This window comes from Carassius carassius, chromosome 16 (genome assembly GCF_963082965.1).
Source record: "Carassius carassius chromosome 16, fCarCar2.1, whole genome shotgun sequence".
Taxonomy (NCBI): Eukaryota; Metazoa; Chordata; class Actinopteri; order Cypriniformes; family Cyprinidae; genus Carassius; species Carassius carassius.
In genome coordinates, this window is record NC_081770.1 from 29,929,081 (window position 1) to 29,956,360 (window position 27,280).

General features: G+C 37.8%; 2 protein-coding genes across 7 annotated transcripts in view; one reads left to right on the forward strand and one right to left on the reverse strand.

The window, feature by feature from the left end:
• LOC132160236 (uncharacterized) overlaps window positions 1-18,650 on the forward strand; it is a 193,432-nt gene extending 174,782 nt beyond the window's left edge. Inside the window, exon 3 of the mRNA XM_059569971.1 lies at window positions 18,307-18,650. Within this exon, the coding sequence (XP_059425954.1) occupies window positions 18,307-18,650 (344 nt within the window). The remainder of the gene's footprint in view (window positions 1-18,306) is intronic.
• Window positions 18,651-22,869: 4,219 nt separating this feature from the next.
• The window catches only part of LOC132160095 (NACHT, LRR and PYD domains-containing protein 12-like), a 164,102-nt gene continuing 159,691 nt past the window's right edge, over window positions 22,870-27,280 (reverse strand). For 5 of the 6 annotated variants that reach the window (XM_059569810.1, XM_059569816.1, XM_059569814.1 and 2 more), the window contains 3 exons: window positions 26,546-26,719; window positions 23,081-23,254; window positions 22,870-22,996 (listed from right to left, as the gene is read on the reverse strand). In XM_059569810.1, coding sequence (XP_059425793.1) covers window positions 22,990-22,996; window positions 23,081-23,254; window positions 26,546-26,719 — 355 coding nt within the window. In that variant the 3' untranslated portion in view covers window positions 22,870-22,989. The remainder of the gene's footprint in view (window positions 22,997-23,080; window positions 23,255-26,545; window positions 26,720-27,280) is intronic. The other variant, XM_059569818.1, reaches the window with a different exon arrangement.

A 27,280-nucleotide genomic window follows, 5' to 3' on the forward strand; every position in this document is an offset into this window, starting at 1 on the left:
CTGTTGTTAACTAGATGATAGGTAAAACATGATAGGTAAAAAATTGATAGCCTGAATTCACTTTAAGTCACTTTGGATAGAAGTGTCTGCTAAATGCATAAATGTAACTAGCACTTAACTATAAATATCTGATTGAATGTGATGTGTATGCAAGAAAGCAGAGGTGGAAAGTAACGAATTACATTTACTCGCGTTACTGTAATTGAGTAGCTTTTTTGTGTACTTCTACTTTTTTAAGTATTTTTTTTAATCTGTAATTTTACTTTTACTTAAGTATATTTTGTTTGAAGTATTGTACTTCGCTACATTTTAAAACACATTAATTACTGAGTAAAAAAAAAAATCGCTCCCTGGAAGGTATGGCAAACTGGCGCTAAAATCACAAGAAAGATGCAGACGGACAAAACAGGCGTTAGTGGTGCAGACACCGCTGAAAACGAAACCCCGTCATATTCTGAAGTTGAACTCAAGGAAATGAAGTGAACCCCTGGCCATATGTATGCTCTATTATGCTGTGTATGCTGTGCTTGCCTAGGGAGACCAAACTAGCAGTTTATAAAATCTTGACAAGACATCAACCCCACGTAAGCATATAGAGGTGAGCTAAATAATTGCGTCATTGCATTGGTGGTTAAAATGATGCTTTGACATTTTAGCAAGAGGTTTTGCACAAATTAGCCAAAAAGACTGGTGCGGAGTGTGCGATATATATTGTCTGCGATAATATCATAATTGTTGTTTTAATGATGTACGCGCGCATTTAGAGTGTTCTTTCACTGTGTGATTCAGTCTGTTGAAATGCATTTAGAATGAAATCAATCAAAATCATTTAGAATCAAAATCACACAAAGAATACTGTCTTTTCCTCTAAAAATCATAATCACACACACACACACATATATATATATAATAAATATACACTTGAGAAATACTGATCTATATATATATATATATATATATATATAGATCAGTGGGGATTTCTTTAAGACTGCAAGGGAAGCTCAGCTTCCCCTCTAATGTAAAAAAAACCCAACGGTCAAATATGTACTATTGTGTATTATGTATTGTGTTAATCAGCTACATGTCGGCTGACTCGATTTTCTTCTCATACATTCCCGTAGCGTCACAGTGCATTTCCCTGTTGAAGCCGAGCGTCCATTGACTTCGATGGGGCTGCTTTGAACAGTTTTTTTCAGTGCTCCGAAGCTAGACGGTCATTGGATAAATGCTGCGATTATGTCCCGCCCACGGACGCTCAGCGTCTCTGGAGGTGAATGAAGACTGGGCTTCCGCGTGATGATTGGAGGATCTGTCGATCTCCTTTTGACTGACAGCGGTCTGCACCATAAGAAGTCGGCGAAGCTGTTTCACGCTCAGTCCCATGATCGCGGATTTCTCAAGTGTATTCGAAAGACAAACTGCGGCAATATTTCTTGATATTTGTAAAATGCAGAACCACCACAAAATTAAATTGGTAACTAAGACAGATTGAAAATGTGCGCACACACACACACACACACACACACACACACACACACACACACACACACACACACACACACACACTATAGCCATCTAGTGGTTAAAGTGATTTATTACAATTTTTAAACTGAATTTCCCCAAAAATGGGCAAAAATCTTACATTAAACCTTATAAAATTATCCATGGTATCCCCATGTATGAAAGTTAGAAATCTGGGTCTTTTATGAAGTGAATTTTACCTGAAATGCTTTTTTCTTTTTTTGTAAAAAAAAAAAAGCCTATTTAAATAAATATTTATTTATTTATAGAAATGTAAAAGATTTAAATCCTCCAAAAACTGTACAAAGTTTAGTAAAAACATAAATGAACAGAGTAAAATTATATTTGTAAAAAATGTAAATATTTTACTATTACAAAATGAAATGTTATTGTCTGGGGTCAAAAAGACCCCGAGTGTCACTACAAATGAAGACCATCAGAGGGTTATAATGTAGGCCGAAAATGAGCTTCCCCTCTTTGAAAGACCAGCAGCCGCCACTGATATATATATATATATATATATATATATATATATATATATATATATATATATATTTTTTTTTTTTTTTTTTTTTTTTTTTTTACAACAGGACAGTAAACTAAGAGACTTGCGTTTTAGACACCATATTGCCATTGTTTTTGCTCTATTTCTACAACAAAAATTTATTCCAAACACAGCCACCAAAGCAAAATTTTGCATCTCTGAGCAACATGACAGTGTTTCGTTTCTGAATGAATCAACTGTTTAAATGATTTGGTTCAATCGCAATGACTCACTTATTAACAGTGACTTGCTGACACATACTGGCCATTTTAATTTCACATTTAAAGTATCTTTTGATTTTTTTTTTTTTTATAATTAAGTTTTTATAATTTCAAATGAGTATTCAACATTTTATGTCTGGCATATCAAAACATTATTCATGCATTTGTAACTGCAGGTTAAATGCATTCTTGTCCTGCACTAAACAGTGTAATACATCTAAATGCCACGTCCGATGAAGCTTTTGCATTTCCTCTGTATTGAAAAGATGAGTTTGTTGATACTGATTTGCCAGATAACAGCCCAAATGTTTTATTATTCTAAATAACTGATTCCTTTAATTAAAAACAACTAGTTTGAGATTAATAGACCTATCCCAGGGGTGTCAAACTCAGTTCCTGGAGGGCCATAGCCCTGCAGAGTTTAGTTCTAACCCTGCTCCAGCACACATATCATGTAGTTTTCAAATAAACCTAAATGATTAGATTAGCTGGATCAGGTGTGTTTAATTAGGGTTAAATCTAAACTGTGCAGGACTGTGGCCCTCCAGGAACTGAGTTTGACACCCTTGGTCTGTCCCATTTTTGACTCCCTCCCACTGGTTAAAATGTAACTAAGTAATTTTTACTCTGAGTAAATTTTAAATGAGCTACTTTTTACTTTTACTTGAGTGGATTTTTTAGACTGGTACTTTTACTTGTACTTAAGTAAAATTTCATTAATGTAATGGTACTTTTACTTGAGTAGAATATTTTTGTACTCTTTCCACCTCTGCAAGAAAGCGGTACATAATTATCATTCTGATGAGTGGGGTGCAACTGAGGTCCACCAAAGTGAGGCTTGGCGGCTCCCATGGCTCTTAGCCCCACCCCACTTGTCGATTTTTTTTTAAAGCTCTACAAACAAAACAAAAAATGTTGTTTGTTTTTCAAATGTTCTGTGGAAAAAAGTTCCCTCAGATGTTTTGAGTATTGTTAACTTATCAAGTTTAAAGTGAAACAATGGGTTAGTAAGTCTAAATTGGTTGATTTATGCATAGTTCATTATTGTTAATGGGCCTAAATTTATTTTGGAGGCTGCTATTATTAGCAGCTATATATTTTTTTCCATTATGCATCGATAAAACATATAAAGTTGTTCATAGCTTTAAATTCAATTAATTTTTCTTACTTAAATATCCTTCCTTCTACTTTAAAGAAACACAATCATAAAACCATGATTTGTATTTTTTCCCAAGTAGCTTAAAAAAATAAATAAAAATTGATTAAGAATTATTTTAGATGTTATTTATAAATACCCCATTAGTTCTTGAAACACATCTTCAGATGCACCTGAACACATCATCAGTGATGTAACCTGAGGTCCTCGGGTGTTTCGGGTCTTTCAACATCAGACACCCTCACCCAGGCGACCCAGCCGTGGTTGATCAGCCCGCGACTTGTGTTCAGGTAGCACTCGCTTGCCCGCCCATGGTGCTCCTCTACGGATCCAGAGCCATCTCGAGGCTTTCTCGGTTGCGTCGGTGATATTCTTGATGGCCCTGCTCCTTTATGTTCCTGCAATGCCCAGTGCAGTAAAGGCTTTGTGGAGGGAGCACCCCACAAATCCTCTGCAGCCAACCTCAATAGGCATGCATTTCGCCTTCCAGCCCTGTGCTCGGCAGTCTGTGAACAGATGCTCATATTTGGTCACCTTTCTTTCGTGGGCTTCTCCCAAGCGGTCCTCCCATGGCACGGTAAGCTCCATGATGATTATGTTCTTGGTGCTCTCTGAGACTAGAATGATATCTGGCCTCATAGTTGTGCTGATAATGTGCTGGGGAAATTTCAGCTGCTTCTCCAAATCCACAGAGAGTTTCCAGTCCTTGGCTGATGCCAGGATCCCTGCTGGTGCCTTCCTCCCTGCTTGTGGCTGTTCTCCTGCCCTAACAAATGCGATTGAGCAATTGGTGTTGCTCCCTCGGCCACCTTTGCTGATCTCTTTGCTGATGGTGTCTTTAATAGTTTTCAGCACCTGGTTGTGACGCCAAGTGTGCCGACCCTGGCCGAGCGCTGTTGGGCATGAACTCAGAATGTGCTCCAGCGTTCCCCGAGCTGGGCACAATTGGCAAGTTGGTGTGTCTGCTTTTCCCCATGTACAGAGGTTTGCTGGGCTAGGCAGGACGTCGTACACTGACCGAATCATGAAGGTTATGCGATGCGGCTCGCTTTGCCAGAGCTCCATCCAAGTGACCTTGCGGTCCATGGCCTGCTCCCACCTGGTCCAGGCCCCCTGTTGCCCATTCCAGCTGCTCTACTCGTCCTTTCTTCCTCCACAGCAGCTCTGAGCTCTTCACCAGCATTCCTGCCTGGGCCACATTTGGGTTGTTGGAGTCTATATACATCAGCACCTCGCATGCCCGAGTCACTTTAAACTCCTCTTCCAGGGATTTCAGAGGCAACCGGAGCATTGTGGTGTTTCCATCGAGGGCAATGTTGCTGAGGCCTAACCATCTCCTGAGACAGCTCGGGACCTTTCTGTCCAAGATCTCCACCGTATAAATGGGAACCTCATACACGAGTAGCCGCCAGAGTATTCTTGGCAGGACACCATGTTGGTAAATTCACGCTTTAAGCTTTCCGGGGAGGCCAAACCGGTCAATTGCTCTTAACCAGCTGTAAGGTCCAGGCACTCGGCCCAAGGAAGGTATCCGGTGCTGGATGAAGGTTTCCTACGTGTTCGGTCTTATTCAACGCGTAGAGTTATTCAATTTAGGTTAAACTCAAATCTGACTCCATTTTATTATTTAATCTGACTCCATTTTCTTATGTAATCTGACTCCATTTTAGTATGACCTTGAATTTAGGTTGGAATGCAAATTGGTTGTACGTCTGTTTCTAATTAGTAGGCCTATTCTTCTGACATTTGACATTATTCTGGTTAATCTCTTTAGTTTATATTAACTTGATCATTCGGGTGCTCATGTCGCTAACAAGGATTCAACGTAATCTACTAGAGTCAATAATTACAGAGTAAAACAGAATAAAATCAAATGTAACAATTTATTATCTGTCAGGTAAATATGTATTCTGCCAAATACATATCCAATTGAAACACATCAAATCATATCAATACAAAACATCAAATTCTCAAAGATGAATCTTAAAGTAAAATATGCATACCTGACCTTAGAAAATACATAGTATGAAGTGAAGAGACACACAACACACTACTAGATGGAGACAGGAACATAATAATTGGAATTTGCATTAACTCAGGTCCCAAGCCTGGGTGGTTTTACAACTCAAAGGGAATAAAGGGTAATTTACATGGAGGACCCTAGGAAAGGGCACTCCCATCAAAGTAATCAAGATATATCTTGACTCTTCGGATCTGTATGATCTTCTAATCTACTTTTGTAAGATTGAGACCATTGTACCAGTTGCACTGAGACATTTCCAATGATACTAGACATGAATGTTAGTTCACTTGCATGGACATTTTCATGTAATCATTTTGAGCAGACTGAGTAGAAGGAAGCATGGGTGAAGGGATTTAAAATGAAACAAATGGCCAGAAGGGGAGGAGGTCTCCTGCTCCTCCACTCTGTGGGGTGTCTCGAAGATGCCAGTGTATGTTTGTATTGTCTGTTTCTCAGGAGATCAAAGTATCTCAGGTTGTTTCATCCTTACACAGCTGCTCAGCTCCTGGCAGGTTGACTGGACTGATGCGGAGTCTCTGAGGCTGCTGTCAAAAACCTTGACCAAGCTTTTCACCAGCTGTTCTGACAGTGATGATATCTTTGCCCCTTTGATGCTGAAATGGAACTTCTCTGTGACCTTGCCCTTCTTCAGCACTAGCGAACGGGACTTGATTGGTTTGAACTCCATCCGAGCCCACCGGATGAGCTTTTCCAGTCCATGGAGTATCCACCTGCCTCCTGGCACTGACTCCCGGTGAGGGTCACTATAAGTGCTGTGCAGATGCTGGTCAATTTCCTCTTTTGAACAGAGCAACTTTCCATGACGCTTCTGTCCCAGGAGCTGTTTAGTGAAGCCAAAACTCCTCACTGGCTTCCTTGTGCTGCTTCTTAAGGGACTTCAACTACTGCCAGATTTTGTGGATCTTCGCTGCCCTGTGGTTCATGGAGTAGGTGGTTGGAGTCAATCGCTTCTCCTCGGCACCGAACCTCTCCTGAGCTAGGCTGGAGATGATGGTCGTCATGGCCTGGAGCCTTCGAACCACATCTCCCTTCTCTGTTGCTTCAAGCACCTTGTCGATGTCCTCGTCAAACTGCCTCCAGACTGCCGTCTTACAGGCCTGTGGCCACTTGATTCCCGCCTTTGCCTGGGGCAGAAGACTTTGGGGGACGGTAAGTGGCACACGGAGGCTCTGAGCGCTATGGGGTGCTTCCTGGCTCGGCTCCTCCTGTGTCTCATCAGACAGAGCATCTGTGCGCTGTGACACATGTTCGTTCTCCAAACACTTCATCCTGGCTTGCTGGATCTTTATGCCACGGCTGTTTTTGCAGGTTTTCACGCACCTACATACTGCGGTCATTGTCGTTCCTCCATTGCCATTAGTCGATAACCTTGGGTCTGTCAGATTGGGGTTCTCATTCTCCCCCCCTTTCGGGTTCCCCTGGGGGTATATTTCCATGAGTTGATCCGTAGCTTCAAAAAGGGTTCCCCCTCTCGGAAAATGTGGTTTGGGCTGCCAACCCTTCCCACCCTGAGTGCTGTCTTCCCAAGAAGTCAACTGTCTCTCCAGTAGTCACCAGCCTCTTCCTGGTTGTCAACCAATCTATTCCTGGGAGTCACTGGCCTTGCCAGAACAGGTAGTTCTTGAAACACATCTTTTAGATGCACCTGAACACATCATCAGTGATGTTTCCTTAAAATTAACAACAGATATTCATTATCATTATTATGAAAATATGACAGCAACTTACTCACATTGTTACAAAGATACAGTGCCCTCCACAATTATTGGCACCCCTGTATAAGATGTGGTCGTGGACTTCTAAAATGTCTCCTTTTTAAACAACATAGAACCCAAATGCAAAAAAAGAGAAAAATCCAACCTTTTATTTAAGTTCATTACTTTGGTGGTAAAAAAAAAAATCACACATTTAGAAAAAAAATTTTTACTCATGTGTCCCACAATTATTGGTACCCCTGATGTTAACACTTTGTACAACCCCCTTTTGCCAACAAGACAGACCTTAATCTCCTCCTATAACATTTCAAAAGATTGGAGAACACAGAGAGAGGGATCTTTGACCATTCTTCTTTGCATAATCTTTCTAGATCATCCAGTCTCCTGGGTCCTCTCTTATGCACTCTCCTTTTTAGCTTGCCACACAGGTTTTCGATTGGGTTGAGGTCTGGGGACTGAGATGGCCATGGGAGGACCTTGAGTTTGTAACTGCTGAACCATTTTTGTGTAGATTTTGCCACATGTTTTGGATCATTATCCTGCTGAAAGACCCAATGACAACCCATCTTCAGTTTTCTGGCAGAGGCCATCAGGTTTTTATTTAAAATGTCCTGATAGTTCAAAGCGTTCATAATGCCATGGACCCTAACAAGGTTCCCAGGGCCTTTGGAAGAGAAACAGGCCCACAGCATCACAGATCCTCCATGATACTTCACAGTGGGCATGAGGTGCTTTTCGGCATACTCATCTTTTGTTTTACGCCAGACCCACTTAGAGTGTTTGTTGCCAAAAAGCTCAATCTCAATCTCATTTTACCAAAGCACACGATCCCAGTGCCGCTTAGCAAACTCCAGACGTTTGTGAGTGCTAGTGAGAAAAGGCTTTTTCCTTGCATGCCTCCCAAACAGCTTGTTGACATGTATAGAGCGTCTGATGATTGTTTTGGAGACTTTGTGACCCCAAGATGCCACTCTTTGATACAATTCTGTGACAGTGAGCTTAGGACTTTTTTTACTTCTCTTACCATCTTCCTCACTGTGCGTTGTGGCAAGATAAACTTGGGACCTCTTCCAGCCTTGTTTGTCATTGTTCCAGTTGTTTTAAACTTCTTAATGATTCCTCTGACTAGATACGTGCAAGTTAAGGCAAGTGGCTATTTTCTTGTAGCCAGTGCCTGACTTATGAAGGTCGACACACATTTGCCTTATTTGAATGGCGTGTTCTCTTGTCTTTACCATGTTGACAAATGGGTAAGAGAATTAGGCCTCTGTGTCATGTCATATTTGTATGTCATATACAATAATTGTGGGACACATGATTTCAAGTGTTTTTTTTTTCCTAAATGTGTGATTTTTTTTTTACCACCAAAGTAATGTACTTAAATAAAAGGTTGGATTTTTCTCTTTTTTTTGCATTTGGGTTCTATGTCGTTTAAAAAAAAAAGGAAAATTTTTAGAAGTCCACGACCACATCTTAAACAGGGGTGCCAATAATTGTGGAGGGCACTGTATGTAGTGATCTTCACACGGGTACCAATTGTGTGGTATACACAAGACACTAGAGGTGGGTTTGGTCCCTCTTCATCTCAGGTGTGTGTGTGTGTGTGTGTGTGTGTGTCAGATGACCTCTCTGTCCCTTTACCTCGGGGCACCAGCTAAGGAATATCACCTTAACAATATCAAATGATCCAAATGGATCATACAATAAGAAAAATTATTAGCATTGGAGGAAGGAAATCAGATGGTTTTTCTAAAGGGTTTTGAGATTTGGTTTGTGATTACCAACACAAGAAAGACACAGTTATAGCACAAAAAAAGAAAAGAAAAGAAAAGCAAAGAAAAGAAAAGAAAAGAAAAGAAAAGAAAAGGAAAGAAAAGAAAAGGAAAGAAAAGAAAAAAGTTAAAAACTAAACATGCAATGAAAAAAGTACTAAAGTACTAAACAATGTTAATGACAAATGTAAATGACAAATACTACTAAGGAATAGCAATTATATTTTAGGGGTGTGAAAAGTTGAGAAATGTGAAGATCTCCTTTGTTCTAGCCATTGTTACCGCATGGCCAGCAAAATTGCATGCTGCATCTGTAGGTCAAAGGAATTTATTTTGAATGTTTCCATTAACAAATATTTTTGCTGTGGTAGGTAGACTATAATGAGGTTGTTTTAGTGCAACTATATAAAGCAGTGCACTTCGCTTATTATCATATGGAACATGGAAAATGTACAAAACATGTTCTTCATAAACATGGAAAATTCAGAACCATGGACAGTGACAGTTCTGCAAGACTGTAAATATTGATCAGTGAATATGGATTATGATAGTGAGTGAGTTTAATATAAGATGAATAATGAAAACAGCATTAACCTAAAACATAGTCAACAATGTTGCATACCTCATTAATAATAATAATAATGATAAATATATTTTATATTGCACTTTTCTTATATCCAAAGCGCTACAAAAAAACACAGAACAAAAGTAAATAATAAAAAAAATGAATAAATAAAAAATAAAGAATGGGTTTTTAACCAATTCTTTAAACTTAATGTTGGGGCATTCCTAACAGTTAAGGGAAGTGCATTCCACAACCTAGGGGCTGCCACAGAGAAGGCACTTTCACCCATAATTTTTAGCCTGCAAGTAGGCTGTTTAAGGAGAAAAGAGTAGGCGGAGCGGAGAGGTCGAGAGGGCATATATAGCATAATTAAATCACACATATATATATAAAATGGTGCAGTTCAATGAACAGCTTTATATGTTAAATAACAGTTTTAAAATCAATACGGGCATGGACCGGAAGCCAATGCAGGTTCCTAAGCACCCCAGAGATATGCTGACGAGAAGGAGTATGTATAAGAACACTTGCAGCTGAGTTCTGTATTGTGTTGCAGTCCCTTAATAGACTTTGCAGGTAGGCCAGGATAAAGGGCATTACAATAATCAACCCAAGAGGGAACGAGTGCATGGACAAGCCTAATCCTGGCAATATTCCTTAGACGGAAAATTGCAGATTTTGAAAAGCACTTGATATGTGCTTCAAGTGTCAATTGAGTATCAAAAATTACACCAAGGTTGGGAACTTGAGGTAATGGAGATACTACATTATTTTCAAGGTGTAAACTAAATTTCAACCATTACAGGCAGCTGCAGGGGTACCAACTAAAAGAACCTCTGACTTTGTACCATTAAATTTAAGAAAATTGTGGTACATCCATAATTGAATCTCCTGCCGACAGTGAGATAGGGTTGCTGATATACCAGTGATATTAGTTTTTGTGCTAATATAAATCTGAGTATCATCAGCATACAAGTGGAACCCCAAACCATGCTTTCTAATAATCTGTCCTAAAGGAAACATGTAAATATAAAAAGTATCGGGCCAGGAACAGACCCCTGAGGAACACCATGAAATAGCTTTCCAATGTTAGATTTATTGTTTACTAAAGTGACAAACTGTGTACGATCAGTGAGAAAAGATTTAAACCACTCCAAGACTCTACTGGAAATACCAAGCCCAGTCTGAGTCTCTCAATCAATATAGAGTTGCACACACAAGGCTGCACTCAAGTCCAACAGCACCAATAGAGTAAGGGACACCAGAGTCAGCAGAGATGAGGAGATCGTTCATAACTCGGACCAAGGCAGTCTCAGTACTATGTCCTATTTGAAACCAAGATTGAAAAGGTTCTAAAAGCTCATTCATGGACAAGTGAGAATGAAGTTGTGACACAACACCACGTTCCAGAACCTTAGATTAGATATAGGCCTGTAGTTAGACAGATCAGACAAATCACATCCAGGCTTTTGAAGAACTGGTGTGATGGAAGCAAACTTAAGGGGTTGGGGAACAAGTCCAGTAGTAAGGGAAGCATTAACCATGTTCAAAATAAGAGGACTGATAGATGACAGACACTCTTTGAGAACGTGATAATTCATTGTCATAATGAATTTAAAAATGTAATCACTGGTAACCATTTTAAAACTCTCGAGCTTTTCAAAGTTATTGAACTGAATTCTGTGCCACTGAAGAGCCCCATAGAATACAGTGATGATAGAAATTGAAAATCTAGAGTAAATAACAGTGCATTAAAGACTTGTAGTATGTTCTTTAGGGTCAAATAAATATTTTACAACTTGCACTGTAGCACTTGGTCCTTCTTTTCAAAAGTTATTGAACTGGATGCTGTGCCACTGAAGAACCCCATAGAATACAGTTATCATAGAAACTGAACAGCTCGAGTAAATAATAGCACATTAAAGACTTGTAGTATGTTCTTTAGGGTCTGACAAATATTTTACAACTTGTTTTGGAGCAGTGTGGCCGTCTTTTCAAAAGTTATTGAACTGGATGCTGTGCCACTGAAGAACCCCATAGAATACAGTGATGATAGAAATTGAACATCTCGAGTGAAGAATAGTGCATTAAAGACTTGTAGTATGTTCTTTAGGGTCAAATTAATATTTTACAACTTGCACTGTAGCACTTGGTCCTTCTTTTCAAAAGGAATTGAACTGGATGCTGTGCCACTGAAGAGCCCCATAGAATACAGTGATGATAGAAATTGAAAATCTAGAGTAAATAATATTGCATTAAAGACTTGTGGTATGTTCTTTAGGGTCAAATAAATATTTTACAACTTGCACTGTAGCATTTGGTCCTTCTTTTCAAAAGTAATTGAACTGGATGCTGTGCCACTGAAGAACCCCATAGAATACAGTGATGATAGAAATTGAACATCTCAAGTGAAGAAAAGTGCATTAAAGACTTGTAGTATGTTCTTTAGGGTCAAACAAATATTTTACAACTTGCACTGTAGCACTTGGTCCTTCTTTTCAAAAGTAATTGAACTGGATGCTGTGCCACTGAAGAGCCCCATAGAATACAGTTATCATAGAAACTGAAAATCTAGAGTAAATAATATTGCATTAAAGACTTGTAGTATGTTCTTTAGGGTCAAACAATTATTTTACAACTTGTTTTTGAGCGGTGTGACTGTCTTTTCAAAGGTTATTGAACTGGATGCTGTGCCACTCAAGAGCCCCATAGAATACAGTGAACTGTAAACATCAATTTAATACGCAGGCCACAAGAAGTATATTCTATACACTATATTCTTTTCATTGACTATTTTTAACTCAAAAATCAATTTTATACATCATCGTTTCCGTTTATATAACGTGTGAATATATCCTCTATTGTATTCTGCAACAAAAACAATCAGAGCGCCTCGCTATCACTAGTTTTATTTTGATCTCCCGGGTCCGCTATTAGCTTTTAGCCCGTTAGCATCAGCAAGCGTGGTTGCAGCTAACTGCGCTTACATTGCTAATACTCTATTCACACATATTACCACTGCTGTACTCACTGTTACGTGCTTTAATGGCGGATGAATGTCTCCACTCTGTGCAGCTCGAGCTCGAGGCCGTGGGAAAGCAGATTCGCGACCTGGAGGTGAGGCAGGCCCAGCTGAGAGAGCGGAGAGCCGCGCTGGAATCATCCCAGGCTGACGCTCACAAGTCCGGGGTAAGTATACAGCGATCTGCTAACAGTCCCACCACGTCTACTCCGTGTGTTTCTCTGCACAGGCCCGGTGCACCCAGGACGCGATCTTCCCAGATGTCCTTCACTGCGACGCCGGGACACCACGGACCCTGGGTGCATCCACAGCGGAGGACGCGAGCCGGGTCCCGGGCGACTGCCCACGTATCGACGAGGACACGAAAGGTTCAGTAGACTTTTTGCTTTAAATGAATGGTTGTTGTCATGGTGTAAAGAACAGAAACTGCTATTTGTTAATAACTGGAATCTTTTCTGGGAGCGTCCTAGGCTGTTTCGTGCTGATGGATTACACCCCAGCAGAATCGGAGCGGAGCTGCTCTCTGACAACATCTCCAGGACACTTCGCTCCATGTGACTAGTAAGACAATTCTCTAATAACTATTATGATGAGTTTTGTTCCACCCGCTTAAATGATAAAAGTACTAGCGCTGTAAAAACTATTAAGACTGTGTCTGTTCCTTGAATAGTGAGGTCAAAATATAATGTAGGATCTAGAAAAAATCTTATCGTAATTAAACCAGAAAAATGTAAAGTAAATGAACAAAAACAGTTTTTAAAGTTTGGGCTCATAAATATTAGATCACTCACACCCAAAGCAGTTATTGTAAATGAAATGATCACAGAAAATAGTTTTGATGTACTCTGCTTGACTGAAACCTGGCTAAAACCAAATGATTATTTTGGTCTAAATGAGTCTACTCCACCGAACTACTGTTATAAGCATGAGCCCCGTCAGACTGGTCGTGGCGGAGGTGTCGCAACAATATATAGTGATATTCTCAATGTTACCCAGAAAACAGGATACAGGTTTAACTCTTTTGAAATACTTCTGCTAAATGTTACACTGTCAGACATGCAAAAGAAATCTAATGTATCTCTTGCTCTGGCTACTGTGTATAGACCACCAGGGCCGTATACAGAATTCCTAAAAGAATTTGCAGATTTCCTCTCAGACCTTCTAGTTACAGTTGATAAGGCGCTAATCATGGGAGATTTTAATATTCACGTTGATAATGCAAATGATACATTAGGACTTGCGTTTACTGACCTAATAAACTTTGGAGTCAAGCAAATTGTCACCGGGCCTACTCATCGTTTTAATCATACACTAGATCTAATTATATCGCATGGAATCGATCTTACTGCTATAGATGTTGTACCCCAAAGTGATGATATTACAGACCATTTCCTTGTATCGTGCATGCTGCGTATAACTGATATTAACTATATGTCTCAGCGTTACCGTCTGGGCAGAACTATTGTTCCAGCCACCAAAGAAAGACTCGCAAATAACCTGCCTGATCTATCTCAACTGCTATTTGTACCCAAAAATACACATAAATTAGACGAAATTACTGACAACATGGGCACTATTTTCTCTAATACATTAGAAGCTGTTGCCCCCATCAAATTGAAAAAGGTTAGAGAAAAACATACTGTGCCATGGTATAACAGTAATACTCACTCTCTCAAGAAAGTAACTCGTAGTCTTGAACGCAAATGGAGAAAAACTAACTTGGAAGTTTTTAGAATTGCATGGAAAAACAGTATGTCCAGCTATAGACAGGCTCTAAAAACTGCTAGGGCAGAGCATATCCACAAACTCATTGAAAATAACCAAAACAATCCAAGGTTTTTATTTAGCACAGTGGCTAAATTAACAAATTACCAGACGCCACCTGATTCAAATATTCCACCAACGTTAAATAGTAATGACTTTATGAATTTCTTCACTGATAAAATAGATAACATTAGAAATACAATAGCGAATGTAGATTCTACAGCGTCTAACACTTCAGTTTCATCCATCGCACCCAAAGATAAACTGCAGTGCTTTACAAATATAGGACAGGAAGAGCTAAATAAATATATCACTGTATCTAAACCAACAACATGTTTATTAGATCCTGTACCCACTAAATTACTAAAAGAGCTGTTACCTGTAGCCGAAGAACCGCTTCTCAATATCATTAACTCGTCGTTATCTTTAGGTCACGTCCCAAAACCATTCAAGCTGGCGGTTATCAAGCCTCTTATTAAGAAACCAAAACTAGATCCTAGTGTACTGGCAAATTATAGGCCTATTTCAAATCTTCCATTTATGTCTAAAATTTTAGAAAAAGTTGTGTCTGCTCAATTGAGCACCTTCCTGCATAAAAATGATCTGTATGAAGAATTTCATACAGTTTTAAGCCCCACCATAGCGCAGAAACTGCACTTGTTAAAATTAGAAAATTACCTGCTCCTTGCGTCAGATCAAGGCTGCATCTCATTTCTAGTCTTACTTGATCTTAGTGCAGCATTCGACACCATAGATCATGACATACTCATAGATCGATTACAAAACTATACAGGTATTCAAGGGCAGGCTCTAAGATGGTTTAGATCCTACCTGTCCGATCGCTACCATTTTGTTTATTTAAATGGGGTGTCATCTCATTTATCATCGGTAAAATATGGAGTGCCACAAGGATCCGTCCTAGGTCCCCTTCTATTTTCAATATACATGTTGCCCCTTGGTAATATTATTAGAAAATACGGAATTAGCTTCCACTGTTATGCTGATGATACTCAGCTATATATCTCAACGAGACCAGATGAAACTTCCCAATTATCTAAGCTAACAGAGTGTGTTAAAAATGTAAAAGATTGGATGACAAATAATTCTCTCCAATTAAATTCGGATAAGACAGAGATATTAATTATTTGACCAAAAAACACCACACAGAATCTTGTAGATTACAGTCTGCAGCTAGACGGATGTACTGTTACTTCCTCTACAGTCAGAAATCTGGGTGTTATATTGGACAGCAAATTGTCTTTTGAAAATCATATTTCCAATGTTACAAAAACTGCATTCTTCCATCTTAGAAACATTGCCAAGCTACGGAACATGTTATCTGTTTCTGATGCAGAAAAGCTAGTTCATGCATTTATGACCTCTAGACTAGACTATTGTAATGCACTTCTAGGTGGTTGTCCTGCTTCATCAATAAACAAGCTACAGGTAGTCCAAAATGCAGCAGCTAGAGTCCTTACGAGGTCAAGAAAATATGATCATATTACCCCAATTTTACAGTCTGTGCACTGGCTACCTATTAAGTTCCGCATCAGTTACAAATTATCATTACTTACCTATAAGGCCCTAAATGGTTTAGCTCCTGCGTACCTAACTAGCCTTCTACCACGCTACAACCCATCACGCACCCTAAGGTCACAACACGCTGGACTTTTGGTAGTTCCTAGGTTAGCAAAGTCCACTAAAGGAGGTAGAGCTTTTTCACATTTGGCTCCCAAACTCTGGAATAGCCTTCCTGATAATGTTCGGGGTTCAGACACACTCTCTCTGTTTAAATCTAGATTAAAAACGCATCTCTTTCGCCAAGCATTCGAATAATGTATCTCTTAAATTGTGAGTGTAGTTGCATCTGCATTTTTTATTCTTTAGCTTGGGTTAAACTAATTTTACTTTGTTGGATCAGCAGCTATGCTAATGATGTCTCTATTTTGTTTCTATGTTTTGCCACGGGATTTACATCCCGTGGTAACTAGGATTTACACAAGCTCCAGTCTGGATCCAGAACACCTGAGAAGAGATGATGCTGACCCTCAGAGGACCCCAGATGATCCTAACCTTGAATAAACAAACAGAACTAACAATTATTGCTACATGTGTGACTGCATCATATAATTACTATTAATTAATAATATTGATAGTTCATCATTACGTCTTGTATTATTATTATTATTTTTTTTTTTTCTAAAATCCTGTCAAACGTGCACAAACTACTAGCTACTACTAAATATTGTAGAAACATAATTTTCTGTAAAGTTGCTTTGTAACAATTTGTATTGTAAAAAGCGCTATACAAATAAACTTGAATTGAATTGAATCAATGAATGCACATAAATTGTGATATTATGAGAGTTTAATATTAAATGAAGATATCATACAACAGGGACACAGAAAAGTTTATCCATTCTTTTCATTGACCACATGTAGAATGCTGTTACACTGTCAAGTCTTTATCACACTTAAAACCACAGAAACAGAGGTGAATAAAACAGCAAAGACATGCACTGCAGTATATTCTGTAGGGTCCAAACAAGATGTTCCAATTTGATTTGAAGTAGTCGACCCATGCTTTCAAAACCTACTGAAAAATATCATACATCTTTGTTAAAACCAACACACCAACACAGTTCTTGTTAATTTTGAAGCAAATAAATAAAGAAATATTAAATTAATAAATAAATAAATATTTATTTATGTTCAGGAGATTCCCAACTTGTCTGGATTGTTACTAAATAACAATTCATGTACGGTCATTCTTTTTTCATTTCCTAAACATTATTTCAAACACAATTATTATAATCCAATTTTTATTGTTGTTATAGAAAAATCTATAGTATTAGAAGACATAATGTGAGTGATCTTTGCTGGTACATCTGTAGTTGGCTAAAATGTAGCTGTCTGTTTGCACTAATGAAAAAAAAAAAACTTATATGCCACACTACGTTGGATATTCAATGGACGTACGCCATTGAATACAAATACTTCGTTACATTCCACCACTGACTACATGACGTGTCTTTTTCAAGGTAGCTAGGATAAAATATGCCTTTTCCCCTTTAACACCCCACACCGGGTCTACAGCAGCTGACTTTGTCACATTATATATTTTTTCCAGGATCCATTGATCAACAGATATTTGCCACCTGCTGGAGAAGCCTGATTGGATGCAAACTTTGTGTTGATCAATGCCCAGATGACACAACTGACACACAAGGTCAGTACTTTTTAATTTACAAGAAAATATGAGCTAAAAAAAGTAACACATTGTTTACAATTACATTGTTTTCCCATTTATTGACTGACAAGTCTCCCATCCCCATATTGGGAGAAATCGAAAGTACAGAGATGTTGTGTGTGTGTGTGTGTGTGTGTGTGAACATGATGCTACTGTAATTCTAGACTAAATCTGAATGTGCATTAATTCATCCCACTCTCAAAAAACAGATTTAGAATTCATCAAAATTAATTAAAATATTGAAATCTAAACTCAGAATATGACGCAAACCTGCAATAATTAAACATGTTAAATAACACAAATGTATCTAATCCTATTTTATTAACTAGTGTCTTTGCTGTAGACCTTTGATGATCCAGTTCAACCATAATAATAAGCAAAATTACTCTAGATAAACTAACATTTGTGCTTCATTTTGTTTTTTATTGCTAAAGAGTGTTGAATCTTCCTCTCCTGCGTTCTACTGTACAGACGTGAATTTACTTTTCCTTCAGTCTGAGGTTTATTCATTACATTTTTTTGGTGTGAAAGAGCTTTTATGTTTGCTATAAATATAATTGATTATATTAAAAACAAGCCCTGTTCATGTTAAAAAATATCACGAAAATTATGCAAAAGTAATGTAACGCATTACTTTCTATACAACTAATGTAATTTGTTTATTTTTTAGTGAGTAAAGCGATAATGTAATAGGTCACGTTTAATGCCAGCTTTTATTGATTGTGTTTTCAGGAGTGTTTGGTGTTGGCAAAGATGAAATGAAGACAGAAGAAGTGAAGACGGCGCTGGGACAGTCTGTAACTCTACACAGCGGTGTAGAGGAATATCATCAGATCATCTGGATGTTTGAGGACAGGAATATAGCTAACTGTAGGGGAAACACAGATGGGACTGGATCATGTGAGATCACTGATGAGAGACTCAGAGACAGACTGGAGACAGACAATCAGACGGGATCTCTCACCATCATCAACATCAGCACTGAACTCACTGGACTTTATAAACTACAGATCATCAACAGCTTCTCTAAAAAGACGTCATACAAGCAGTTCAGTGTTACTGTCTCTGGTGGGTAAATTATTGATATTGTTCATTTACAGCTCTTCTTCTGTCATTGTAGTATGACACTAAACACAGCGTCTCTTTGTCCATCACAGACAGTGATGTGATGTAATGAAGTAATAATACTTTGTTTCACTAGCTACTTCAGTATTTTTGGGGAGTATCTGTATTTTACTTGAGTTTTTATATTTCAGCCTACTCTTACTTTTACTCCACTACATTTCTTAATTAAAATGTAAACTTTTACTCCGATACATTGAATGAATGAACATATTTTATATTTATTTGCTTCTTTTCCATTTTGCATTTACTTATACTTTTATTTTCGATACTTAAGTACGTTTAAGACTTAAACAAACATTTTCATATTTAAGTACAATAAATATCACATACTTTAAGACTTTTACTCAAGTAATATTCTAAACGGTGACTTCAACTTCTAGCTAAGTCATTTTCTGGTAAGATATCTGGACTTTTACTTGAGTATGACTTTCATGTACTTCATACAGCACTGACTACAGAATAGTGATGGGAAGTTCGGATCATTTTGACATTTTGGTCTAATATATGTACGAAGATGTAAGAAGATTGCTCAAAAAGGACATAATGACATAAATTAAAAGCAAATATAATTTTGAATCCTAAACAACACTACAGTTCTATAATCTGAAGAGTGAACTCAAAAGGCATAAATCATACAACAAGGTCATTTTTGAAGATTAGAATCCACTGTAAAAAAATAAAATAAATAACACATGAAAAAACCTGATAGAGCTGAACTATGGTTATCATTGAGCTTTTCAGGAACCTCTCTCCACACTCCGTGGAGAAACTACAGGACATGGTTGACATCGCGCATAGACTTGGCCCCAAGTCTGGAAACTCCAACCCGCGGCGTATCATCGTCCTGTTCTTATCCTGCACTTGTCGTGATGCAATATGGGCAGAAGCCAAACGATCTGAGCTGCTGAAACAGAAGAAAATTCAGATCCTGGAAGATCTCACTCAAGAAGACAAAGAGGCTAGAAACAAACTCTGGCCACTCGTTGAAAAGACAAGAAAGAAGGAAAGAAAGCTAGGTTTAATGGGCCAGCTGCTTTCATTAACAGGAAGAGAATTTCTGTGTATGATATATAGTATACCTCTTACACTTTGATTTTTCAAAACCCGATTACAATTTATTTCTTATATATATATATATATTATTAACCTTTTTTGATTATTATTATTATTTATTTCTTTTCTTTTCTTGCGGGGTCCACAATAGAGTGTGTTGGCCTTCCCAAACTTTATTGGGAATTCGAGCTTTATGTTCTGCATATCTTCTAAGAAGCACTTTATTTGTCGTATCTGCTTGTAACAGTTCCATTTACCCAGAGTTGAGGTCCACTACTATTTTTAGTTCGTATTTCTCTTGTTTTTCTTTGAATGTTCGTGGCTACGTGACTTAAACAAAGCTTTATTTTCTTTGTAAATCCATGAAAAGGGATGTTTATTTTTTGCAAGAGAATCACTTTTGAGTGAATGATGAAAAGTTATCCAGTGGGGAAGCTCTATTTCTTTCTGTCATAACTCTAGTTCGTCAGGTGGGGTCGCTATTCTACTTCATTATGGATTTCAGGGAAACATTATAGAAACGCTTTCTTCAGGGATTGGAAGATGGATTATATCAGTTGTTCTCTTGAATAACAATTTCTTTATAATGACTAACTTATATGGGTTCAACAATTCTTCAAACAATAAAACTCTTCTTGATAGTATAATCCTTAATGTAAATAATCTGAAACTTAAGTATCCCTCTAAATTAATTGGTGGTGATTTCAATGAAGCACCAGACTTTGTTGCTGATAGATTTCCATCTAGATCTGTGTCTAACAGTGTTAACCCCTTAATAGGAAAGTTATGTAGATGTCTGAACCTGATTGATGCACATAGATATTTAAACCTCGATAGCCCCATGTTCATTTGGTTTAAATCTGATCTTTCTCAAAAATCTCGTATAGACCTGTGGCTAATATCTGACTCTTTAATTTCATATTTGACTTCAGCAGAAATTTCACCCTCACCTCTAATGCTGTATTCACACCAAACGCGAATAGAGCATCTGGCGTGAATGATTTCAATGTTAATAATTTTTCTTCTGACACACGACTATAAAACACTTCTAAATATACACTCAAAAAATTGTATATGCTGTATGTTTTTGTCAATAAAATAAGTCTAATAAATAACATTTATTTAGTGTCTCTTACCTGACTCATGAATTTGACATGTTTCTCCCGTGAAGTCACTAAGCTCGTGCACGTGCAGAATGATCTCAGTGTTGGCTGGATTAGTTTTTATTAATGTAGTCAACATTAGCATAACTCATTCAGAAAGAGAAAAGAGTGTCAGGGACATATTCGCACAAAATAGTGGATAAATGTCATGGTGATGTGGTTTTCCTGCTAGAAAACATTAAAAACAGCATTCACCTGGTAGATGTGTGTTGAATGAAAAACTTTCTTTTCTCAAAATAAATAAATAAAAATCAAGTAAAATAAATATAAATCTTAAATGTCCATCACACGTCTGTCATCTTCGCGTTGAACGATCCGCTCTGGTTTCTCTAATTCTGTCAAATCCTTGAGAGGGAGTGAAAGGTGACGAGTAGAGATTGGTGACTGCTGTCTCATGAAACCCCAGACCTCCAGACAGAGCTCTTTCACTTTGGACACAGTATCACAGTCATTTTACCATCAAAATCATGATCAGCATGCTCATGCTGTCACACGCAGTGTTCAAATACAAACATTACACTCTCACGATCACATCTGTTGGGGTTTGGTGGAAAAACAAACTGAGATTTAATATATTTAAGGAAAGTCCTTACCTTGGCCGTTGGTCTGTGCACACCACACATTCATCATTCCTGTCTTTAATTATTATAGACAACAATGCAATTACCAATTATTATAGACAGACGCTTGATTTTATTCCTGAATGAAGCATTTTGAATGAATGAATTGACAAAAAGGCTCCTTTATTAACACAATGACTTACTTTCATAATTTAAGCATCATTTCATTGATTAATTTCGTTCATATTTCTGTATTAAAAATATTGTATAAAACAACCTCATTTCATTACACATTTGTAATTGCTGTGTAAATGCACCTTCAGCCGTCTGATCAGCATTAAACTGTAAATACATCTAAAATCATCTTCAGACGCAGCTTCTATATCTCTGAATACTGATTTAATTGGTAAGAGTTTAACATTAAAGATGACACACAAAAGGTAAAAATAATAATAAATAAATAAACTGAAACTTTCCCTTATGGGAAAGTTCACTTCTGACACTGATGACACTGGCTTATTGTTCAAAGTGTTATTTCAGGGTTTGGATATGTTTACCTTCAAATCATGACGTCAAATTCACATTTCACTAAATTCAATCACTGAAACAAGCATTTTGATGAACAAATAGCCCCATGCCAGTGGGATAACAACATATGATTTCATGAATTTCTAGAAAGTGCTCTATTGATAAAAAAGAATAAAAAAAATAAAAACAAATAATTAATAAAACCCTTAATATCTGTCATATTATTTAAGTTCCTCCTTTGTTTAAAACACAGTAACACAATATTAAGACTGTATGTTCACATAAACTGATAGTGGTCTGTGCTTCACTACAATACATTCTCCCCGCGCTGCAGTGTGTTGTGCAGCTTTGTCACACAGATCTTGATAGTTAGCTTTAGATCAGACCGTGTGCCAAAGAAACAAAGGCCCTGCCTCTGTACGGTTAAACCATTCATAATCTTATAATTATAATTGAATATAATAACAATTATGAAATGTGCCATTTTTCAGATTTCAATATTAAATGAAAAAAAAAAAACTTATTATTGGAAGATTCCCTGATTTTCAGACACAAAAGTCAGTTTTTGCTCCATCAGAAAGAAATGAGAACAAACAGCAAAACCGCTGAATCGTTGAATCAGATTTTTAAACGACTCAGTTTATTTTTAAACATAACATTTATGCACAATCCATCTGTGAACTTAGTTGATAGTAATTTCATTTAATTGTTAATAGCCAGCATGTCTTTTTATTTGATTGATTATTATTATTATTATTATGAATAAACAAATAAAAGTAAACCCTGTGCAGTTTAAAACAATACCTTATTCTTATCTGTACAATCAAAAATGATCAAAGTATTTTTAGTTCTGTTCGCGGTCATCAAGAAAATACGTGACAGACCGCACTGATGCTTCGACCCCAGGGGGTTAATGTCCAGGTGACAGTCTTGTTCAGGACGTGTTGTTTTGATTCAGTTGTTTGGAGCTTGTGGAGTTTCCACTGTCAAATACTGTACAATAAAGAGAAAGATAAAATACAATAAGATCTGCTTCAATACAAGATGATAAATGAAAGTATTGACTCAATAACTTACTGTAGTTTCTTCAGTTTACAGTGTGGATCCTCCAGTAGAGCAGAGCGCAGCTTCACTCCTGAGTCTCCTGGTTTATTAAAGCTCAGATCCAGTTCTGTCAGGTGTGAGGGGTTTGATCTCAGAGCTGAAATCAGAGCAGCACAGCCTTCCTCTCCAATACTGCAGTAACTCAGCCTGCAGAGAGTGAAGAACATGAATGATCTCTGAGACTGTGTTTAAGATACAGAGTAAGAGTGTGTTTGTATGAGCTCTACTTTTTCTACACACCAGGATCAGTGCTATAGAGATTATAACTTGCCAGCAGCTAAAACATTAATTTAAATGAACTCTACTCACATGATTCATGATTGTGATGCTGAACTAGTTTATAATACTATACAGGTGATAATGTTAAAATAAGAGTAACTTTTTAGTATAACTATGAGATATATTTTACTTAATTTGGATTGAGTTTAAACATTATTGTAGCTCTATGTTTAATCTGACTCTAATTTTCAAGTGATTATTAAATTTAGAATGTGTTTCTAATTAGTAATTAATCACAAATATTGGTTAAAATTAATTAAGGTATTTTATTATTCTGGACATCCTATTCATTTGTAAATTTTATGGGTCTTGCTTCTGGTCTCAGTTCCTTCCAGCTATTTTTAACTGTACAAAACAGCTTGTTCTGCTGCTTGATATTACAAATTGGTGTGTCTTACCATATTATTTTAATGTATTATCTTAATTATGAACACACTGGTTTGTAGTGCAAACAGTTTTACCGTTTACTGCACATAGTAATTCTTCTCATTATTTCCCTATAGCAGCTAATGAACTAGAAGTCTCACCCATCGTTTACTTCTGCATTGAAGAATAAGGCGGATACTTTCAATTATTGATTCATCAGGGACCCGTTGTCACATTTGAGTCTCACACCGACCGGAGGTCGTGGATCTCACTTTTACAAACTCTCCAGTCTGAACTTCATAAGAAGGTTAACTTATATCTTTAAATCCCTCATCTACTGCTTGCTCAGAACAAAAATGTAGTTTGTCACTTCAGCACAACTTGCTAAGTCAGTGCTAGACAGAAATCAAAAGGTCTCTGATGATGTTCCTGCTGCTCCATTCGTCCATGAGCCTTTAGTCTGTTCTGTCCTGGACACAGATTTGAGGAAACATCAGCCTCCACACGATCTACTAGTCATGATGAGTTCAGGAGAGATCAGAATAAACCAAATCTAATGTTTTATTTGTCAGGTAAGAATGTATCATGCTAACTACTAGGGCTGCACGATATTGGGAAAAAATGACATTGCGATATTTTATTTTTCTGCGATATATATTGCGATATTTTTTCTTACAAACCAAAATGAGGTGAGCACACTTACATTCTCATTTCGTGTTATTTGAAAACGGCTCGCTTTCTCTCGGTCTCTCTCTCTCTCTCTCTCTCTCAATTCAATTCATATTGCTTTATTGGCGTGACATACAAAGGTACATATTGCCAAAGCATTGTACATAGCAGAATAGAAACAAACAAAACAAAAATACATATATATAAGAAGAAAAAAAATTACATGCAAAATAAATCCATATACATTTCTATAAACATTGATGGTACTTCTAATGTACTCTCTGTCTGTCTCTCTCGCGCGCGCGCTCTCTCTCTCTCTCTGTCTGTCTGTCTCTCGCGCGCTCTCTCTCTCTCTCTCTCTCTCTCTGTCTGTCTCTCGCGCGCGCTCTCTCTCTCTCTCTCCCTGTCTCTCACGCGCGCTCTCTCTCTCTCTCTCTCTCCCTGTCTCTCGCGCGCTCTCTCTCTCTCTCTCCCTGTCTCTCGCTCTCTCTCTCTCTCTCTCTCCCTGTCTCTCGCGCGCTCTCTCTCTCTCTCTCTCTCTCTCTCTCTCTCTCCCTGTCTCTCGCGCGCTCTCTCTCTCTCTCTCTCTCTCTCTCTCTCTCTCCCTCTCTCGCGCGCTCTCTCTGTCTCTCTCGCGCGCTCTCTCTGTCTCTCTCGTGCGCTCTCTCTGTCTCTCTCGCGCGCTCTCTCTGTCTCTCTCGCGCTCCCTCTCTCTCTGCCCTGTTAAACTTGCATGTGGTTTTCAGTCCTGTCAATTATAAACTTTCACTCTATGATGGTTAAGCTGTGCAATTAATCCGCGAATGACACTGTCAAGGGCAGGGGAGTAGCTGGCCCGTACAGTTAATGAATAACGGATCAACTACGACAGCCTACATCGCACATCCTGCGATGTGACTATCGTGGATTCGTACATCGCGATATCGATGCTTAAACGACACATCGTGCAGCCCTACTAACTACATAATTAAACAATAAGTATCCAATTCAGAGATAATAAATACATAACATCAGTTGCTCAAAGATGAATCTAAGAGTGAGAGCTGCAGACCTGACAGCAGAAAAAGTAGCATTTATTAATGCTGTTCCTCTTATATAAATACTCCTCAAACAGATTAAAATGTTCAAGACTTGGTGCTACAGTATGTAGAAAAACACTACAGTGCTGGTTTTATACAAGGCTCCATCAAAATATTGCAATGAGTACATGTAAATCTGTTATTTATGGATTAGAGAAAGATGGTCAATCCGTCATTTTTGTAATTATTTATCTGTATGGTTAGTGTAAAAGTTTGGACACACCTTCTGATTCAAAGAGTTTTCTTTATTTTCATGACTATGAAAATTGTAGTCACACTGAAGACATCAAGGGCTATTTGACCAAGAAGGAGAGTGATGACCTGGCCTCCACAGTCACCGGAGCTGAACCCAATCGAGATGGTTTAGGGGTGAGCTGGACCGCAGACAGAAGGCAAAAGGGCCAACAAGTGCTAAGCATCTCTCGGGGAACTCCAAGACTGTTGGAAGACCATTTCAGGTGACTACCTCTTGAAGCTCATCAAGAGAATGCCAAGAGTGTGCAAAGCAGTAATCAAAGCAAAAGGTGGCTACTTTGAAGAACCTAGAATAGGACATATTTTCAGTTGTTTCACACTTTTTTTGTTATTTATATAATTCCACATGTGTTAATTCATAGTTTTGATGCCTTCAGTGTGAATCTACAATTTTCATAGTCATGAAAATAAAGAAAACTCTTTGAACTAGAAGGTGTGTCCAAACTTTTGGTCTGTACTGTATATATATATAATTTTCTTCCCTCAATGTTGTTCCTAACCTGTATGAGCTTCCTTCTCCTGTGAAACACAAAACATTTATAATTTGAATATTTTTGGTAACCAAAGTTTGGGCACCATTGCTTTCCATTGAGTGGACACAAACATTTCTCAAAATATCTTCAGAAATATTTTTCCACAAATAAAGTCATAATGTTTTGAAATGCCTTGAAGAAAAGTAAAGTGATGACAGAGTTTTAATATTTGGGTGAACTATCCCTTTAACATAAAATGTTTTTTTTGGCAGTATTTTCACACTGTTTGTTGTGTTCAGTAATATAATAACACTCACTGTAGTTTCTTCAGTTTACAGTGTGGATCCTCCAGTAGAGCAGAGAGCAGCTTCACTCCTGAGTCTCCTGGTGTATTATAGCTCAGATCCAGTTCTGTCAGGTGTGAGGGGTTTGATCTCAGAGCTGAAATCAGAGCAGCACAGCCTTCCTCTCCAATACTGCAGTCCCACAGCCTGCAGAGAGAGAAGAACATGAATGATCTCTGAGACTGTGTTTAAGTTTCAACGTAAGAGTGTGTTTGTATGAGCACTACTTTTTCTATACACAGGATCTGCACTATAGAGATTTTAACTTGTCAGCACAAGCACAAGCTATGAAACTAATAGAAATGCACTCTACTCACATGATTCACAATAATGAACTAGTTTATCATTATCATTCTTCAAATCTTTTGTAGTATTGTACATGCAATAATGTTAAAATATTAAGAGTAACATTACAGTATAACTATGACATATCACTCTGGTGTTCATGATTGTGGGGAGGTTGAGAGGGCAGGTGTATTTGGAAAATAGACATCACTTTTTGTGTGTGTGTGAGTGTGTGTGTGTGTTCACTGCTCTGTGTGTGTGCACTTTGGATGGGTTAAATGCAGAGCACAAATTCTGAGTGTGGGTCACCATACTTGGCTGTATGTCACATCACTGTCACATACTGGTGAGTCTTTAACCTCGAGTGTGAGATAAAAGGCCATTCTTGCCACCTCATATTTTTCTATACATTTCTATATCCCT